This window comes from Corvus moneduloides, chromosome 3 (genome assembly GCF_009650955.1).
Source record: "Corvus moneduloides isolate bCorMon1 chromosome 3, bCorMon1.pri, whole genome shotgun sequence".
NCBI classification, from domain to species: domain Eukaryota; kingdom Metazoa; phylum Chordata; class Aves; order Passeriformes; family Corvidae; genus Corvus; species Corvus moneduloides.
The window spans coordinates 92,832,807-92,848,672 of record NC_045478.1 but is presented as its reverse complement, the minus strand read 5'-3'; the positions used below and the strand labels follow the sequence as shown (position 1 = coordinate 92,848,672).

The window sequence follows — 15,866 nt, the reverse complement described above, 5'->3', positions numbered from 1 at the left end:
GACTCCCGTGCTGTGGCCTTGTGGTTTGTAGAACTGAGAAGAGTTCTGTTCTGCCCTCCTCAGTGGCTTCAGCTTGAAGTTCAGTTTTCTGTGGCTCTGGCCGTGTTTGAAAGGCTGCTTTGTCTTTTTGTTGTTCCTTCCGAGTTTCTGGGGTCCGGGTAAAGAAATGTTATTCAGTGGTCAGCCACATGGGGGAGTGTAAGGACTACGTTGTGGAAACTGGAGACAGTTTTGAAATGAAATGTTTTGTGGCTGACAGTGGCTTTTTAATAAGGTGCAGTATTTCTAGAATTTAATTGTGTCCTTGATAACCCAAACACATTTATGCTTTTCCAGGAGGAAGGCTTTGAGTTTGTTGTTGCGTGTTTGTTCTTAACTGTTTTGAGACGCATGAATTAAGAACAGCAGATGTTCTATAGCTGCTGTTTCAGTAGCAAAAATGAAGTTCTGTGATTTACCAATGCTTCTTAGTGTATAAAATCAAATTAAAGGAAGAACATTCTTACCTCTGATAAAACATGGGAGTGCTTAATTCTATGCTGCCTTCTGAAGTACGGTTGTCAGAATTACAGTATTTGGATAAATTAATATTTTAATTCCATTTTTTTTTGTCAGTAGCCTGGGTCTGAGGAGTAGTGTATAGGTACATTTAGACACAGGAAGAAAGGAAGATAAGAGTAGCCAGCCTGCATCTGATCACAGGTGTAGTTAATGTAGGCATGTCCTCTTCTATTTCCATGTTATTCATTTTCATTCTTTGACGCACTGGCCCCTTGTCTTTTATTTTGTTATCCCCGAATTCATTTTGGTTTTCCTCTGCCCTGCCCTTTATGTGTAACCCCTACCTCCTCGTATGATGAGGAAGAGGCAGAGCCTAATTTATGGCTATTTTTGAGTTGATTTGGTCTTATCAATCCCCCAAAGTCTGTACTAACAATGGTTTTATAATCACTACACTATTCCTCTCCTAAAGTTTTCCAGACTGTTTATAAATATGTTGAAACAAACATGATAAAAAATATCTTGATTCTGGCACAGATCTCCCAGGAAAGACCTGGACTCCACAGTGGAGATCTCTGACCTACTTGCTTGTTGATAGATTTGGAGGACTCTGGTAGGTTCATGAAGCAGGTTTTACAGTTAAAAAAACCTTCTCTGGATTCTTTCTGAGCATAACATATTTACTTGTGTGTCCTCTAGTTCTTTGAATTTCCCTCATGCACCAAAATATATTCATGCTTCCCAGCCTGCAGTTTTTCACATCTCTTCTGAAGGTACTAAAGGAAAATGTTTTCACATTTTCTGCCTTCTGGTCCTCATGGGCGGTTTAAAGCAAGAGGTGACTCACCACAGCTATTCAGCTATTTCATCCTTTCATTCTTTTAGTGTTCTTGGATGAATTACCATCTGGTCCTGATGATGTTACAGTTCTTGGATGTCACAATAAGGGATTAACATTTGGTTTTGGTTGGTGTAGAAATAGAAAAGAAGCTTAAAGTGTAATTGATGAAGAATTAGTAAGGAATTGTAGACTTGAAATTACCAGTTTCAACAGGAGACTTACCATATAACAGCTGCTAGCTTTTCCATCTTCTCTGCTCAGCTTCCTCAGATTAGCATGGATCCATCTTCAAAAGAAGCCTGACCTACTCTTGTGCCTCTTCTTGTGTGTGCATGGTTGGTTTCTTAACAGATTTCTCAGTCTATCTGTCATTTGCATTCCTGGCCACATTGGATTGCATTGAAAGGTAATCTGGAAACAAAATTGGGAGCTTGCAATGGGAAGACAGTTCTTGGCAGAAGGACCTGTACTGAAGAAATGTTTGTACAGAGGTAGAGGATCACATGTCAGTGGGATAGCAGTTTTAATGTTGGGAAGGATTTGGAGAAGTGATAATTAAAGTGGGCAGAAGACACTTTTCCTGATGATCTAAGCGCTTTGGCTTAGCCTGTTTCTAAACTGACTGGTCTGGGTTATGCCACTGGAGCCCAATTTATTTTTGCCATTATCTGTTGAGCAGTTTCTTTTCATACCTGTGCAGCCTTCTGTAGACAAAGCAGAGGTATGTGAAAAGAGACTTACCCAGGATGAGAGTAAAAGGCTCTTTCCTGAAAGAAAATAACTTTCTGGTTTGAGTTAGTATGCTGTGTTCTTTGGTGCTCTCTCTGACTAGTATATCTTGTTTCTACAATGTTCTCCTTTATTTTACTGCTTTGGAAAAATGGCTCTAAAGCAGCCTTGTTGCACCTCATTTGGTAGAAATTCAGCTTCACAGTGTAATGTTTCATAAATTGTCCTGTTTGTAGGAAAAACAGTCCCTCCCTCCATCTGCTGCTGGCTTATGCTCACCTAGGAGGGAGCAGAGCACTTCATTCCTGCAGTTGGTTGAACCTCATCTGCTGATCCTTGTGCTGACTTAGCCCAGACACTGTCCCCTGAAGACAGTTCCATAGGAAAGGAACCATGAGCTTCCCTTCCCTGTAAAAAAAACAGGCTTACAGGAAAGGAGCTTGGATTGTGCTGCCTTTGTGGGGTGGCTTGTTGTCATTTAACTGACTGACACAGAAAATGGGCCTTTTGTGAGTTCTGAAAACTGACTAAATCAGCAAATAAGTCTGGTTGGTGTAAATGGACACTATTTTCATGTCTTCTGTTGTGAAGTTCTGCATGTTTTGGGTAGTGGTGAGACAAGGCTGGCCTTTGGGTCTAATGACTTTGTAGCTTGGCAGGTAGATTTCTCTCTGGAACATTGTCTAGTGTTGGTGACCCATATATAAAATACATAGCACTCTGTTAGAAATGCAAAATTGAAGAGTGTGCAAGTTGGCCAGTATTTGTGATAAATTTCATACCATACATTCTGTAGAGGAGATTGCCTCCACGTCACAGGCCTAATTCCCAGCCTGTCCTGTTAGTCTCTGGTGACAAAACTTCAGGGATTAAAGCACTCATGTTAACTTGCAGATAATGACCCTGCTAATATATTAAGTAGGTTTGGCTTTGGATGGTTGCTGGATGGAGAGACTTTCAGGAAAAGAACTAAATGCTGCAGCGGGTGGCATTCTGCATAATGATCATATCTGGATGGGTGCTTTTTTGGTGCTGAGTATCTGGATGAAATCTAAGACAGAGGCTCTTTAGCTATGATCATCAGGGAAAAGAGGTTTGCTTGTCCTTTTTGGGAAGGCTTGACATTAGATAGCTGCTCTCAACATAAACGTGTCTATATGACTGTTTTTGTTCATGTACGTTCTTACCAGAGAGTACCTAGACTCTCTTTTAAAAGTACCTTCTTCTCTTTTAAAAGAGAAGAAAAATTATTTTCTTATTTGTTGGTTTCTATTAACATCTACAACAACATTTCAGTTTTTGCTCTCTGTTCTAGCTTTTAACTGTATTTACCTATTGTTTATTGTGAGAAACAGGAAAACAAGAGAAGAAAACATAAGAACAAAACAAAATTGGCCTTACCAAGAGCAAGAAGTGGAGATTTGGATTTGAGTACAGTGCCTGAAATGTCTTTTCTCTGTCTTTAATTGATTAGATTTCAAGTTGTTTATATGTCTTTCAGCATAGTGACCTTGCTTCATTTTAATGCTCACAATTAGCTCCTTTTCCTCTAGGAGTTTTAAAAGAGACACAATATTCTCTGCTGCTTCTGAGCAGTGATATGCATTACTGAGTGGTTGTTTTGCTCTACTTTGCAAGTGGCTAAGTATCCAGCTTGGGATTGCCGAAATCTATGTCTAATTTAAGTTTGCCCATAGTATTTTTAGTGAACGTCTCTGTATTAATAGTAGCCTGGCATTCAGTTTTGGTAGCGTAAGATGCTCTCAACTGATGGCTGCTAGGTATGTCCTTTATATGTACTAAAAAAGAAGAGACATGAATTTTAAGGATTGTTTTCTGGTTGATTTTCTTCAGTGGTTGTTTATTTCTGTTGTAACCTCTTGGTCCTGGTGTTGTGTGAGAGATATGGCTGTTTGGGAACTTCCGAATTCTGCTGCTGAGGTGGAGGAGGGAGTGAGGGAGATGTAAAAATGGGTGACACTTGGTTTATAAAGAAACTGATGATCTTTTAATTCATCTTGTCAGGGTGCCTGCTGTATTCTTTGCAAAGTAGTTACATAATTAAGTAGAAATTGGGATGCTAGTCATTTTCCATCAATTAATAACTGGGATGAATGCGTGACCTGAGATTCACATGGTATTCTTAATATCTACTTAGAAATATGATCATATCCCACTCTTAATATAGTGTGATTCCCCTTTTATTTGAATAATAGGAAAGTATTGTGCCGGTGTTCTTAAAAATGAATGATTTTCATCCTGATAGCTCTAAGTTTCACCTTCCTTTTCAATCCTCTTCACTTTTTTACTGCTGTGTTTCAGTAGTTTTCTATGTGTCAGCTCTGAGGATCAGGGGAAGCTGAGGCTCTGTGGCCTAGCTTTTCAGTGAGACTGAAGGGTACCTCATGACTTTTTGGAGACAGGTAGTGAGAATTTTATCAAGCCATCAATACTGTCTGTATACTGTTTAATCAGGTCCTTTTACTGGAAAGAGTGTGTGGTGATACACAGGTAATCTAGGGTAACAGCAAGGAGAATCTCTGGGTGGAATGTAGAAGATGTTGGGAGAAATTGATCAGAGACAAATGAAGAGTGAAATTGTTAGCTCAGTTCTGCCCTTGGTGCTGAATGGAGTGTAAAAAAGTGTATAAGTATCATACTTAGCAGTAATGGAATTTGATTTTTTGATATCAGCTTTTGAAGTCCATGTTACTGATATGGGCAAATAGATTACATGCACTTAATTGTGACTTGAGAAATCTGGTAGATGTATGTTTACCTATCAGAGGCCTTGCCTTAACTCCTCATTTCCTCTGTGGAATTTCATCTTGTTGATGAAAAATTTGGTTGTGTGGCTATAAGTGAATGATTGAAGTGCTCATGTCAGTTGTTCTCCATCTCCTCCATCCTGTGTACTCACTCCTTCCTGCTTAGCAACAGAGGAAGGAGGTCTCAAACCCAAGACCAGGGAATGGTGCTTTATGGCTGAACTTTCCAGGCCTCCTCCTAGGGCCTGGTGTTCACATCTTAGGTTGCATATGGGGATACTTCTTTCAGTGTCATGCATAGTGACTACTGGAAATGAGGGCAGAGAAACAGTCCTTTTGGGTACAGTGTACCTCTATGAAATGTATGTGTATTCCATTTCTTGCTTTTTTATATGTGTCTTTTTCTTTAGAAATTCCAATCTTGTCTATCCCAGAAGCCTTTGTTTCTATTAGGCCTGAGACATCAGAGATAATAAGGAAGAGCAATGTAATTAACTGAAAGGGGAAATGATTTGCATTCATGTAATTTAAAATGCCTTTTTTTTGTTTGTGTCAAGGACCCATTTAATTCACATCTCCAGGAGAAAAGCTCTTGGGTGGGAAGGGAGATGCTTAAGGGTGAAGAAGATTTGCATCCCACATTTGTGAATCACCTGAAGAATCTTGTGGCATCAGAAGGGAAAATGAAAATTGGAAGTCCTGATTTAGAGGGAGGGAGGAAGGAAAAGCAGATAAACCCTTATTAGGTAGTGTTCATTTGTAACAGAGAAGCCATGGAGAACCCCAAACCCTCTGCTCTCCCTTTGTACATCACCTTATTATTGACAGTACCTCTTCAACTGATACACTCCTTCAGATTTTTGAAAGTGTGCTATTTTTGTCTCTCCTGGTTTTTAGAGGAAAAGGGGAGCCAGTGACAGAGCTGAGTTGGTCCTCCTGCCGGCAGCTTCTGTACCAGTCAATGGCCACCATCCTGGCACACACGGGCTTTGAGTGCGCCAACGAGAGCGTCCTGGAGACCCTGACGGACATCGCCCACGAGTACTGCCTCAAGTTCACCAAGCTGCTGCGCTTCGCTGTGGATCGAGAAGCTCGGCTTGGGCACACCCCTTTTCCTGACGTCATGGAGCAGGTCTTCCATGAAGTGGGCATTGGTAGTGTGCTCTCACTGCAGAAGTTCTGGCAGCACCGCATTAAGGATTATCACAGCTACATGCTTCAGGTGAGAAGAGCAGTAGAGACCTGGCAGCACCAAGAAATGTACCTCCAGTACAGTTGCTTATTCCTGTGGCAAGTCCTGAGTCTTACTGAGGGGAAATCTGACTGGTAAACCTCCTGGGTGTGGAGAGGAGTCATCAAGGGAAAGAGAACAGGAACTTTCTGACTGGAAGACAGCCCCTGTTTTGTGTCCCTACTGAGACTAAGGATGCTTTACTGATGGCTTACCTGAGTTTAAGAAGAGTACCCCAGCTCTTAAATTATCCAGACAAAATTATCAAGTAGAGGTAAAATCAGAACTGACTGATGAACTGAATTTTCTGCTTTAGTGGGATATTTGGCTGGTTAACATTTCAGAAAACATGTAAGCAGATACAAATTTCTAGGCTGTAGAGTGGCTTATGTTCACAAGCAAGGAGTGACTTCCTTAAGCTTTAGGAGTATAGTGTAGTATTTTGCTGATCTGAGCTGTCACACAGGTGCTACCTTCTTCTTATATAAAAATAACATCATAAAGATTTGTCTTTGTTAGAAACATTCCTACTCAAAATACCCGCTCTGTTCATTTTTTGTTCAAATGTTTTTGTTCAGATGTTGTATCCTTTTGGAATCTGGGTTTTCTGCATCATTCTGCTACTGCAGTTCACTCTCATCCTGCAGCTGATCATTGTCTTAACAATAATTGTTCTTTATGCAGGACTGGAGTCCACAGTAGCCCCTTTATTTGGAAGTATATCTAGAAGGGGTAAATTGGCTTTGCTATTCTTTTTCCTCCTTGCTTCTGCTGTTAAAATGTCTTGGGATTTTCCTGACCACAGTTCAGTGGCTGTTTGGATTTAGTTGCATAAACAAGCATTTGTTAGAAGCAGATGAAATCTGAAATTTTTAAATTTAATTGTTTACTGTTGTTAAGTTTCTGGAAGTACAGGGTAGTTCTAAATCTCATTCCTGTATTGGTTTCACTTCTCTAACTGCAGAAAACTTCTGTGTTTTTTGCTCTGAATCTGACAGAATGTACTCAGGCTCTGCCCAGTGGTGACTACAGGGCTGTTGAAGATCTGAGGTGCTTGATTTTTAATGCTGGGGTGAATTTGTTACTGGAGGATGGGGGCAGTCTTATAGGTAAAACCAGCGAGTAAGACTGAGACACTTTGCTTTTGTTTCGTGCTCTGTTTAAATTTCTGGGCCTCATCACCTCTGTTTGTAAAATAAAGGTGCTCATATTTATCAGTCAGATTTTAGTGGATTAAACCTCTTATTAAAGTCCCTTGTTACAGGACAGAAGAAGCACTTAAAGGGGAAAAAAATCTCTCTTGTGTAGCTGGTAAGTTGTTTACTTGTTCATTCAGGTCAGATGTTAATAATGTTCTGGGAACAGAGTGCACTGCAATGTAATTACCATCAGAGCCTCTGAAGTCACTCTCACCTTTCTGGCCTCTTTTTCACCCACTGATCTTTGACAGGTTAGCAAGCAGCTCTCTGAAGAATATGAGAAGATTGTGAACCCGGAAAAGGCAGCAGAAGACACAAAACCTGTGAAGATTAAGGAGGAACCTGTTAGTGATATTACTTTCCCCATAAGTGAAGAGCTGGAAGGAGATCTGGCTTCTGGTGACCAGTCTTTGCCTGTTGGAGTACTTGGAGCTCAAAGTGAGCGCTTCTCTGCCAACTTGGAAGTAGAAGCTTCCCCACAGACTTCAGGTAGGGGTTTCTTGCTTCTCCTGTAAACAGCCCTTCAGCAGGTCCATGTGATCTTGTTTCTTCTGGTTAGTTTTGGATTTGTGTCCAGAGATTCATATTCCTGTAAAGTTGAAAGCCATGTTTCTTACATAGTTTAGGCACTGAATGAGTTCTGAAAATACAAATGGTACTTGGTGCTGTCCTCCATATTCAGGAGTTACCCTGGTAATGACAGTCACTGTTTTATGAAAGCTTATCAGTGACTTGTGTGAAATGGGCTCCTGGGAATCCCTCCTAGCATCTCTACTCCAAAGCCTGCTGTACGTGACTGAGGCCATGGAAAGTGAAATGGTGAATGAATTAGTGGGGTTATGGAGACTGCACTCTTTCCCTCAAAGTGCTATCCCTTGATGTTGGCGTTGAAGCACACTGGTGGCAAGCATGGGAGAATCTGCTATTGCTGTGCCTGCTCTATATCTACATAGAAGTTTCATTCTCTTCACTGTTCAGTGAAGCTGAACTTCCTGGAATGAAAAGAGACAGTTTTGATTTTGTATAGAACTATGTGAATTCTGGAAGTCCCTGCAATAGTAACTGTTTCACTTTAAATCTGGTTAAAAAACAATGAAGCCTGTCCTCCTATTAACCCTAAGCTAAGTAGCATACATAGTGAGGTTAGAGTATACCTCTGAGTCCATTCGTTTTTTTGCGTTGTGATGAGCTTTAAAAAACATAAATCCATCTCATGTTTTTCTAAAAGCTCATACTGTTTTCCATTAGCACCTCTGAAATGTGAAGTGTTTGCAGTTTTGGGGGAGAAGGAACAGCAGACTCCTCTGGCCCATCCAGGGTTGCGAGTGATTCATCTGGAAAGCTTTGTATTAGCATCTACCACTTGAGACCCAGAGGTTAGCGTGCTAGCTGTATATTAAATGCCTCTTGCTTCTCTGATACAGAATTGATGTTTTCTAATTAAGAATACAAGTGCTCTGTTCCTCCCTGAAAATCCCTCTTCACTTCACAAGAGCCTTTGGAAATCTCATCTCTGAGAAGTTCCAGTGTAGACCTGGGCAGTCTGGGGAGTGTAATATCCTAAGGAGTGAGAAAAAGCTGCTGCAATTAGGACACCGCCATCTCAAAATGCAGGTGTGAGGCCTGCAGGGAGGGCATCGAGGCTTCAGTGTCTGAGGGCAGAGCTCTCATTACAGCCTTTCATGTTCTTCCTGTGTTTCTGTGCATGTCTGACATTGCAGTTGGAGAAATGGAGGCGATATTGTTTCTTGTTCCTCTGCCTCTCAGGATAACATGAAGATTAGCTTATTTGTAAAGTACTTTGAAGTTAAAGGGCTTTGAAGGTGAAACATCCTGTGTTGATGCTTAAGTACTTCTAGTCATTAGTGACACTCTTAGTGACAGGTGACAGAGCTGAAAGGAATAAGGCTGAGCAGTGAAGAGCAATTGATGAAGGAAAGACAGTTTAGTTTAGTGAGCACCTTTGATTATTATGTAGACTGGAGCTGTCACTCTGGAACCGATAGCATTTTAATGATGTGTCCATTGTTGTTGAGAGGGATACATTTACTTACGATTAACATAGGAAGGACTTTCATTAAGGCAACTGAGCTAATGTAGGCTGTGTTATCATAAAGGTCTCATAAACTCTGGTTTGGGCTAAGCTGATCTGGAAAAGATTCCTGACTTCTTCATAAAGGAGAATTCTTGGCACAGATATGTTTGAACATTTGTTCTCTTTGTAATTTTTACTAATAAGGGACTGTTGTTACTAGTATATTGATAATAGGGAATGGTAGTAGGTTTGGCTCAGTACAAGAGCTTTGGTTGTGCTTTCAAACTGTGCCATGCCCTTTGATATATGAAGTTTGGAAAACTTACTAAAACTGGTTTCCTATTTTGTTTGTTGGTTTTTAGTGGGTCTTTTTTGTTGTTTATGGCTTTTGGTTTTTGGTTGGTTCGTTGGGTTTTTGTTTTGCTTTGGTTTTAATTCTTTTTATTTTCCATGTGAATTTAACCCCACACAAGAGAGAGATTTCACAGTGTGTTCAGTTCTGGGCTATTTATGCCCATCTCAGCAAGAAGACCAATTAGTGTATTTTTAATAGGATTTTTGTCTCTCTTAAAACTTTAAATAAACAGAAATAATGCGATCTGTAATTACTGCTCTTGGGGAGAAAAACATTTGCTAGTATCAAGGAATATGGTTTCGTAATCTTGTTCAGAAAGTCCTCAATTAGTGCTCAGATTGCACACTAGTCCAGAATTTTTTACTAAGAAAGTGAGGTGGGGGGAGCTATTTCCCAGCAGGGCAACTATGAGGTTGAGCCAAAAGGATTTCTCTCCATTCTGCTGAAGGATGGGATGAGACCTGTGGGTGTTGAGTGCAAGGAGGCAGGCAGGCAGGTGGCTGACTGCAGCTCTGATGTCCCTGCATTTCAGTGCTGAAAGTGATATTTGGGACTGTTCATCTACCTACTCCTCTGCCCTCTCACTTCGCCTCCCTTGCAGAAGCCCAGTGTGTCTGACAGTTGCAAGGGCCTCATAATGACTTCTGGACTGCCTCGAAGTCCTGCTTATGCAGGGTCTAGTCTGTGTGCTGTTGGTGTACTCATTGCTGCTGGGACACTCCTTCTGGAGAGTGATGTGAAGTTGTTTCTCATGGAGAAAATCACATGGAGGCTAACATTGAAAGGACACCATCATATTTTTTGGAGTGGCAATTTCTGGGCTGTTAAACAAGTCAACAGCTGTTTTTTATTGATCACAGTGCTTGGTGTGTTTTGTTTCCCCCCAGCATAGTAAACCTGTGGCTTTGCTTTTGCTCTATCTTTACCTTTGCTGCTGTCCCTCATATCTGCGTGCTGTTCGTGATTTATCTTTTTGCTCAGTTACTGTTGTGTGCTTTTTCCTTCTCTAGGGGCTGAGGTGAATGCTTCCCCACTCTGGAACTTGGCACAGGTGAAAATGGAGCCGCAGGAAAATGAGGAGGCTAATGTACATGGCCACGGGGTGCTAGGCAGTGATGTCTTTGAGGAACCAATGTCAGGCATGAGTGAAGCTGGGATGCCACAAAGCCCCAATGGCTCTGAGAGCAGCTACGGTTCTCATTCTGCCGACAGCCTGATGGGATCCTCACCTGTCTTCAACCAGCGCTGCAAAAAAAAGATGAAGAAGATGTGAAAAGGAGCAGTCTTTTTATTTAGTCCTGATGGTGTGCAACAGACACTTGAAAGCAACTAGAAGAGTACTGTGATGATTCCAACACAGGGCTGGCCCCCGTGTGTGAGGGACCTGCATAAAATTACTGTGAGAGGTTTGTTGTGTAGTGCACTTCAGCTCCCCTCTTTCCTGGCTTCTGTACTCCATTCTGATTCATGAGACTGAAGATCACCCTTTACATTTGATGGTGGCATAGCTTGCTTTGGCAAATTAATGAGGAACATGTTGGTGAAAAGTAGTTGTGAGGAGATTTTCCAAGTTACAGAACCATTGAATAGTTTGGTTTAAAGGGACCTTGTGGCATTTCTACTCCAGCCTCATGCTCAAGAGCTCAGCCAGTTAGAGCAGGTTGCTAAGGGCTTTGTCCATTTGAGTTTTGAGTATCTACAAGGATGGTGATGCCAAATCTCTCTGGGCAACATTTTCCTGTATTTGACAACTCTCACAGTAAGAACAAAAATATAGTTGTATCTAGTTGGAATTTCCCATGTTCCAGCTTGTGTTCACTGCCTCTTGTTCTGTCATTGTTCATCTCTGAGAAGAGTATGACTATTAAGGGATTATATACAATGAGATATCTTTTTAGCCTTTTCTCTTCTTAAGTGTGGAGAAACCATGTTCCCTGAGCTCTCCTTACTCATCCTGTGCTCCAGCTCTCAAACCAGCTCTGTGACCTTCCACTGAAATTGCTGCAGTGCCCTTGTTAGGGGGAGCACAAAAGTGGGTGCTATCCTCCAAACGCCATCTCACAATTGCTGAATAAAGAGGAATAATAATTTCCCTCAGTGTGCTGGCTACCTGCTTGCTGACTGTGGTGGGCAGCAAGAGAGTCATAGGTCAGGGTATTTTAGTTGGAGAACCATAGCTTCTGCTGCTGCTGATGACCTAGCAAAGATGCTGTAGAGTGGTCTCACAGTGCCATTAGCCAGCTCCCTCAGTGCCTTTATGTTCAGCCTGTTGGTTTCAATGGGCTTAAGTTCTCACTAACTCAGTCTTCCTGTGCTGTAGGCAATGCTTTATTCCTACATGCTGCTAGAAGGCTCAAGGACCTGGCAGGCCTTAAGGCAGAACTTATCAGTGAAAACCGGCAAAAAAAGGTGTTGTACACATGAGCCTGAAAGTACAAAGATCATCCTTTGTAACCATATTGCCTACATTGTTAAACAGTAAACCACATTTTCTTTAACCTTCCTTTTGCTTCCAGTGTACTTAAAGAAGCCCTTCTTCTTATTTCTTACAGTTTCAACTCCAGCTGAGCTTTGGCTTTCCTAATGGTCTCTGCCTACAGGGGCTGTCTCTCTGTATCTCTGCTGGCCAGCCCATCCTCACTTCCACTTCCGTGTACCTTTCTGTTTGCGTTTGTGATCAGTCAGGAGTTCCTCAATCATCTGTGCTGGCCTTCTGTCATGCCTGCTGTAATTTCTGCTTGTCAGAAAGGACTGATTTTTTACTTTGACAGGGCTGTCTTTGAAGATTAAGCAGCACACTTGAGTTCTTTTGGGCAGCCAGGACAGTCCCTCGTGAAATTCTGTTCAGAGATTCCTTGAATAAACCAAAATATGTTGACCTAAAGGTACAAGACTCTGTCTTGTACACATTTCTCAGGATTATAAATGCCACAATTCTGTGTCTTCTGCAGCCAAGACCTTCACGTTCTCCACCAGTTCTTCCTTGTTAGAAACAAGACCAGCAGAGCTTACTCCCTGGTTGATTACTTGATCATCTGTTCAGGGATGCTGATGTGCTTTTCTGGAGAGAATGAAACAGCTTTTCCTATTGGTGTGAGCCCGTACTGGCAATGCAAACTTTTCGTTTGCTGTCATTGGATTGAGTGCAGCAACTTCAGGCTGGCCGAGCACCCGTATTCAAGGTTGTTATCTTGACAACTTAGTCTGAAACAGAATCTGTTTTGCTGCTTGCTTTTATGGCTCAGCTGACTGATGGCATTTTTTTTGTTCTGCACAATCCTCAGTTGATCAACTCGGGTTTTAACTTGATTCAGTGTGTCTCTTTCTCAAAAGAGCTAGAATGAACATGAATCAAGAAGGAACAGCCACTTAAACTGGCTTTATACCTGTAACCCCTTGGGATGGTTGAGGGAAATTTACCAAACCTCCCATTTATCTTTACAATTGCAGGTTTATCTTTTGAGAGAATGAGCTTCAGGCATAGTATTTTTGTTTCTGTATGACATGCCTGGCCTTAATTCTTTTTTCCTAACTGTATTTCTCTTCCACTTTATAGAAGTGGAATCCAAACATAAAATTCCTCAATGTCTAATAAGAATGCGTGACCATAGGCTTTCATGGACAATAGAGTTAAAATTGTCCATCACAGTTTTAAAGGTCTCTCCTGGGGGGTAAATTCTCACTATTTTAAGCCTATTCAGTAGTAGAAGAGCATACCAGGAAATCTTCATTCTGATTCCCCCTGAGTCACCATTAGCCAAGCTGGAATGTCCCCATTTTTTCAGCTGTAGAAACAGAATAGTAATATTTCCCGTTCAGAAGTGTGTTTGAGATTTAGTTACTCTGCAAAAAAAAAGGCACAGTAATCATTCAGAGAGTTTTGTGAGAGTTGTGAGCTTTTATTCCATTTCAGTTGGACTGTTGCTGGCTGGAGAATGCTTAGATGGTCACTGAAATGTCCTATATGACACAGGTTTTAAGCAAAACTGCTGATAACAAAGAAGTATAGCACAATTCTTCTGTTCAACTGCCCAAGTACAAGGAAGGCATTTGGGGTTCTCACTCAGTTTAGATGTCTGCATCTAAACGTATTCCTTTGGGCCACACTTGCAGCTGAAGAGAAATAGTCATTCTTAGGTCACTGTCCTTTTGGCCTTGAGGTAGAAGTATAAAGCAGGTTAAATGGCATTTTTAGAAATGTCTCTTTTTCCTTTGTGTGCCCATAAAGTGAGTTCAACTTGACTACCTCAGCTGAAGACATCCACACTGTTAGTGTATGAATTAAGTGACGTGAGTTAAGCCCTTTCTGGGTGGGAATCAGAGACTTCCTCCTACTGGGTCAGTGCTTTTTCTTTTCTGCACATTTACTAGAGCTTGCTGTTCAAATGGTTGTACAGGGCTAAGAGCAGGCTGCCCATCTGAGCTACACCAGCAGATCCAGGGTTCTTTACAACACACAGAATGTGCCAGGATGGTGCCTTGAGGCTCAGCCTGATTTGCCCCTTGTGTCTTTGGCACTGTGTGAGAACACCTGTCATTGGGCCTTTCTCTGTAGATGCTTTGCCAACTGGTGTAGTAAAGTTGCAGCCAGGGCACTTATGCAAAGTCCATTGCACTATTTTTGGGACCCAAATGACAGAGTGACTGCTGCCAGCATCACTTTGTCATTTGCAAGACTTCAAGTGGGCTAAAAATGAAAATCTAGTGTTCTCCAGGGCTTTTGTTAAACCTCCTAAGTGTCCATCTTAAGTGCTTTCTCTGTATTGTTCGTGTGCAGATGTTCTGTCTTAACTTCTGTGAATTTTATTTCACATCCATTTTCCACACCCATTTCACCCTGTAACACACACTCTGCAACAAGCCAAGCCTGAGTACTTCAAGTGTATTTAAATACACTGCATATTCAGTGTTTTTTGAGTCAGCTGTGTTGTTGCAGTGTAAGGGAGAAGTGTTATTGATTCTCTTTGGGATGCATGTTTATGCAGAGGTGAGAAACCCATCAGCATTGCTTATACACTTAAAAATGATGGCAGAGTAATAGCTGTACCTCCTGTTTCCCCACTGTGCTAAGGGTTGCAGCTGACTTAGTGTGCTTGACATTTCCTTTTATGCATGTGGAAGCTTTACCTTCTGGGTGAGCCCTTCCCCTCTGAACATTTATGGTTCTTAGATTTGCAGTGGTGTTCATCATGCATGAAATAGTGAAATTTAAAATCTTGCTCACAAAGTCAGGTACAGACAATATGCTCTTTTGATGAATCAAATAAGATTTTTCTAGATGTTAATGCAGCCTTGGGCAACTAGTGAGGTCTGTTCATTGACCATGTAATCCCCAAATTTTAAACCACAGTGAGATTATGCAGTGGGTTGGAATGAAGCTCTGCTCTCGCAGTTGCTGTTTCTTGCTGATGGCTGGTAAAGCACTCTGCTGACCCACCTGCTTCAACAGTCTGCAGTTTTTACAGTTCTTTCATCTTTCTCCCTTCTCTTTCCAAAAGTGGGTGGATGAAAAATGGGAATATTGAGTATTGACCATGTCCATATCCAGTAGCATTGATGTTTTACAGTGATTTATTTTGCCATGATTGAAATTGGTAGGAACTTTGATATCCATTTGGAGAGCAAGATCTGTAAATTACTTGGCTTTTGAAGTGTTTTGCATAGGAATCATACGGGATTGTAGTTGAGAGAGTGCTGTGTATCATACTCCTTTTTCCCTCTAGCAATACCTTTTTATTCCTTTTGAAGAGTTTTGCCTGGTATCCAGTAAAGTTCGCTGTATAAATGGCTGTGTAACAATATATGTGTACAGCTTTATGTCAGACTACACTACCTAGTGATTTAATTCCAAGGCCATCCATGCTAATTTGAATATGCATAATGCTGTGCAGAAAAAGAGATGTTTTCTGCATAGAAATTTACAATTTAAAAAGAAAACAGGAAAATAAGATTAGGTAGGGTAGGTGAGGCCAATCTGATTATGTGCTCAGTTCTGAGACTAATGCACATGTTATGTGTGAAGGATGTTTTACTTAAGATGTTTTTGTACATGCATGTGAAATATGTAACTTTGCTTTGTGTTTATATGGAACAAAATTACTTGGAAATATTTCAGGGTTGGATTTTTTTTTTCTTGCTCTCCTGGAGAGAGTTTCTTTGAAATTTCTAATAAAATAAATAAAACTATTCAGAAATAAAAATCCTAAA

The 15,866-nt window shown here is 41.1% G+C and overlaps 1 protein-coding gene across 2 annotated transcripts in view; it reads left to right on the top strand.

The window, feature by feature from the left end:
- The window catches only part of SUPT7L (SPT7 like, STAGA complex subunit gamma), an 18,111-nt gene extending 2,245 nt beyond the window's left edge, over positions 1-15,866 (top strand). For both annotated transcript variants that reach the window (XM_032102782.1, XM_032102781.1), the window contains exons 3-5: positions 5,737-6,061; positions 7,521-7,758; positions 10,670-15,866. In XM_032102782.1, coding sequence (XP_031958673.1) covers positions 5,737-6,061; positions 7,521-7,758; positions 10,670-10,932 — 826 coding nt within the window. In that variant the 3' untranslated portion in view covers positions 10,933-15,866. The remainder of the gene's footprint in view (positions 1-5,736; positions 6,062-7,520; positions 7,759-10,669) is intronic.